General features: G+C 37.6%; 1 protein-coding gene across 3 annotated transcripts in view; it reads left to right on the plus strand.

The window, feature by feature from the left end:
- Window positions 1-4,839, plus strand: part of cacna2d1a (calcium channel, voltage-dependent, alpha 2/delta subunit 1a) — an 80,964-nt gene that overhangs the window by 14,881 nt on the left and 61,244 nt on the right. For all 3 annotated transcript variants that reach the window (XM_014004178.1, XM_014004179.1, XM_014004180.1), the window contains exon 3: window positions 814-930. In XM_014004178.1, the coding sequence (XP_013859632.1) occupies window positions 814-930 (117 nt within the window). The remainder of the gene's footprint in view (window positions 1-813; window positions 931-4,839) is intronic.

The following is a 4,839-nucleotide window of genomic DNA, read 5'->3' on the forward strand; positions in this document are numbered from 1 at the left end:
CACACACACACACACACACACACACACACACACACACACACACACACACACGCTCCCAACCTGACAAAGTGCATAAAAGCTATTTAGATCCATAATGATTGTCCAGATTTTATTGGGCTTTTAGAAAATTCTCTGGCAGAAGTTCAGTCAGCTTTAAAGCAACCTTGAATCCAGTATTTAAACAGRACAAAATGGAGTTTAGGTCGTTTGTTCACATGCCCTTTCAAACTGATACTTTTTTTTTGTCTTTTTTACAAAAGCAACAAGTCAAACCATGAACCAAAGCAAATATTTAACATAAAAAGTCACACATGGCAATCAGAAAATAACAAAAACTCTAAAACAAAATGAGGCATTTTATAACAAGATGTAATCTAAAATGTACTATTATTACTTGTTTAGCATGACTAAAGCCAACKGCCTCAGACTGCAGGAGCATGAAGACAAACAGATGTTTGTGCCTCAGAGTTTGAATGTCGGACTGTAAAATCCCTTGAGGCTGCTAAATAATTGGCTGTATGGCGTTTGTGTTTCTTTTTCCTGTTGCTGGAACATATTCTGTTGCAGAGTGAGTAGTCTGTCTTACATAACCTGACAGTGCAGCTTAATCAGTGGATCTGTAGAAGGCTGTAAGCGGGTCTTGTATTGGAAGTAGCCTTCTTCTCTTCTTTCAGTTTAACCACACCAAATATTAACACAGTCTCTAAAAAGAATAAAAGACTATGACCTTCCCTTCACCCTATATCAACATTTACCAAACTTTAAACCCTTATATGAATGCTGATGTCTATTTTTTATTATTCTTTATTTTAGATATACCATAAACATAAAAACCACTTCAGTGTCGAGACCAACAATGCAGTCGAACTGGTGTCAACTGCTGCTGGGAACATAGAGAAGCTGCTGGCAAACCGCTCTCAGGCCCTAAAGGTAAGTGTGATCTGAGTGTTTCTAACATGCTTTAACTCTGCAGCTTGTCTTAAGTTTAAGTATTCGCTCTCAGTTTTGGTCACCGTGATCTGAAACGTTGGGTCTTTGTGTGGCACCAAAACTATTTTTTGAGCTCCCAGACAGTGTTTGTCTTCTAGCACAGTGGCCAGGAAAATAATAATAATAATAAAAAAACTTAAATAAGATCTGCTTCTCAATTTCACGTCAGAACAGACACTGAACCACAGCCACCGCTTCGGGCCGTGCACCAATCCAACCCAATCAGATCCAACATTATTCAACCCTCCTGCTGCCCAGATGCGTTTATTTGTCAGAAGACCCTGAAATAATGGGATCAGATTACAAAAATACATTTTTTCTAATAACAAAACAAAGGAAAAGGAAAAACTTTAAAAAAAAATAAACTTGTACTTTTTCACAAAGAACAATAAAAAATCTAAGAATTGCAAACTAGAAGCACTCGGAGAGTGCAAACCTCCACCAAGACCAATTTCCCCCATCCTGTAAGAGTTAATGCGCAAAAGCAGAGATGGAAACACATTTGCCGAATAAGTTCTGATGTAGTGAACAATTAAGCAGGCAGTATGCATGGGATTTCTTCCCGGTGGAGTCCAATGTGAAAAAAACAAAAGTCAGACTTGTCACCCSATGTTATTCGTTGTCAAACTGGTGTCGGATTAAGCTCCTAAGTTTTCCTCAGTCACATTTCACCATGTAAAACGTCTGTTTTATCCCCTTGTATGAGTTTGTAATGGTTTGACTCTCTTTATTAAGTGCTTCCTGGCTCCCCCCGTCTCCAAACTTTGAGGCCCGGCYAGAAGCTCTCTGTTTACAAGCCTAGTAGCAATAAACTGTTTTGATTGGTTGTTTCGGAAATGTGGTGTGTTTGAGGAAATGGGAAAAGTAGGTTTCATGGTGCAGTCACACACTTCCTGGTCACAAAACGTTCTGTAAATGCGCATATTATGGCAAAAAATATTCATCATTAAATGTGGTTTTAACATTACTTTTATAAAGTTTGAAGTCTCTGCTGTCCAATCCAGCTCACTGTTTTTTACAGAAGCTCTGTGAAAGCATCACAGCTTTGCCGATCTCAGAGTGTTAAAAGATAAAAAATTCCTGTATCTGCATCGTGATCTGGAACATCACCAAAATTTAAAGGTGTGTTCCTTGGCCCAGTACCCACATGTGGTAAAAATGTCATGACAAACCGTCCACAAGTTTTTGAGTAATGTTGTCCACAGACAGAATGACAGACAGAYATACGCGTCTGAAAACATTACCTCGCCCTTGGCGGAGGTAATAATTAATAGATAAAACCCATTTTAAAAAATGGTTCCAATAGAACTGAATTGTCACAGAAAAGTTCTCAGCTAAATCTTAAATTCATGAAGAATGTTAGTTTAGTTTAGCACCATTTATTAGTCAAACTTATCAACAAATTAATTTAAAAAATCAGTTGAAGGGTAACCTAATGTTCTATTTGGTTAATTGATCCTGAAGTTTTTTTCTTTGTAGATTTTTTCATTGCTATTTTCACTTGATTTAGAGGCAAATGTTTTAATGTTTACTGACTTTTTGTATGTCACGGTTAAAAATAAAATGCAACTTGTTACTGTGCAGGAGCATCAACTTGTCYGCATCATTTAGATTCTTGCTCACTTGTGCGCAGTCCCAAATGGCAGCAAGCAACCTTTCTGCTCCAGAGTTCAACACTACTGACCAAACGAGAATCTTGAGATGCTCCCAGTCTGACTCAGAGGGCCAGAAATACCCAATTAAAACCTGACAACCTGTTGCCATAGTTGCAGTCTCATTGATTGGCGCATCAATCCAGGCAGGCGTCCCAATAAATGTCAGGGGATGAGGGACAATTAGTTTTTGGTGTTGTGTTGCACCTTGGGAGGCTACAGTTCAAAGTGATGGCAGTGAGATGAAGATGTTTTGCTGAGGCTTTTTACCACCCCCACCTGTTAATGACTGCTTAGTCCTGARCCTATTTTACTGTAAACACTGAGGCTACTCTTTTAAACATATTCACATTTAAATATCCCTCTTCTTCCTTTTTGATATTTTTTAGCTTCAGCTCCTCTTTGTTTACTGATTGTTCTGTTCAGASGGAGTTCGTCCTCTACATACAGTACATTGATTGTGTAAGAGAACATGAGCGTCTGCCTGAGAGAAAGCAATTGAATCAGCTGATGTGCATTAGACAGATGTGTTTAAAAAGGTGCATGCTTCACAAAAGATGTGAGGCCTGCTGCAGACCACCTTCCATTAGCATGTTGACCTCTTATTACACAGATCAAAAGGTTGTGGGTGTGGGTTTCTAATTTTGCTTTAGCCTGTTTTTGTGCTTATGTTTCTATTGTCAAAATATGACATGATCTGCTGGATGGGTTTTTAATAAAATCAAATTAACTAATGGGTGTGCATCAACCAGCTGACTGTAGGWGGAACAAAAGTAGCTACAGTATAAAGATTTATTTTAAAAGTCTAGGCTGAACRGTGGCAGGCGATATGCGTTCTTTATTTTTTAATCTAAGCTTAATATTTATTTCAAATTTTTAAAAAAAAATAAAATGCTGTTAGTTGCTGAATTTGACGGATAAATTTTACTGAAACAATGCAGTGATCTTTTTTTAAATCCAAAAATTAACAGCTACAGCTATTTCTTGTACCTGATAATRAAACAAGAAGAATAACAGATGAAGTTTGAGGTTTCCTCTGTTTGTCTTCCTACGTTCTGTTAGTCAGTCTGTCAGTTTAGTCCTTGAGGACAGAAATTTCCTTCAAGCCTGGAACAAAACACTAAGATTTGGCTCCATTAACTTTTGTCGAAGCAATGAGATTTTGTGCGTCTTCGCTGTGGATAGGAAAAACAAACAAACCAAACATTGATTGAATGTTGAGAGCTCTGCCATTTTGTTGTAATTTTTGTAATGTGACTTTTTWGAACAATATTTGGATGCTGCAGTTTCCACATGACTGTATAGCCTTCATTAGCTGCAGAGATGTTCACTTGTGACAYACCACTTTACAGAGCTCAGCTTATTTCTCTGACCTTACTTTGATTCTGTCTGTTTTTTYCCCCATCTGGACCTTTTTAAGTGTATTTCCTCTATTGTCAGTGAACACATTTCCATAAGAATGATGGCTGCTGTCACTACTGTCACTGGGGCCTGCTTGGATTTACTGTCTGTCAGTCTGTCACCTCAGTTTAATCAGAAAATTTGACAAGGCTTCTCCTCGACATGTAATCTCTCAAATGTTGGCAGCTGTGCCTAATCAGTAAGAATTCACGTAATTCCCAAAATGGGTCTTATTTTATTTTATTTTATTTATTTCCTCTAAATGCAAGAATTAAACCTAAAAACACTCCCTCAGTTTGTAATTTGTAATCAGAGTTCCTTAACTGGATGAAAAACATAATTATCAATGTATCAAGTTTTTTATATTAATTAATGTAATAGATGAAGTATTTTTGGACTTGAGTTTTGCAGTTAAAATGACTCTAAATTAAACTCATGGATTTTATAACCAACAGACCAAACTCCCCTCTGTGCCCAGCCTCACAGTTATTCACCTTTCCCTTCAGAGCTTTTGCTCTTAATAACAACCCTCTTTTATCTCTTGTCACACAGCTTCATCCCTCGTGTTGTGTCTTCTCTTTTTCATCCTTTCTTCCAATCATCCTTTTAACCATATCGCCTGTGACTTCTCTTAACTTCTCTCATAACTTTACCCTGACACTCTGTCCTTTTTTATTTCCAGATTCCTGTATTTTGTCTTAGCTTATGCTCCTTTTTTGTTTAAATCCAAATCTGTCCTCTTGTTTTCTGTGTGTGTGTGTGTGTGTGTGTGTGTGTGTGTGTGTGTGTGTGTGTG

This window comes from Austrofundulus limnaeus, unplaced genomic scaffold (genome assembly GCF_001266775.1).
Source record: "Austrofundulus limnaeus strain Quisiro unplaced genomic scaffold, Austrofundulus_limnaeus-1.0 Scaffold22, whole genome shotgun sequence".
NCBI classification, from domain to species: domain Eukaryota; kingdom Metazoa; phylum Chordata; class Actinopteri; order Cyprinodontiformes; family Rivulidae; genus Austrofundulus; species Austrofundulus limnaeus.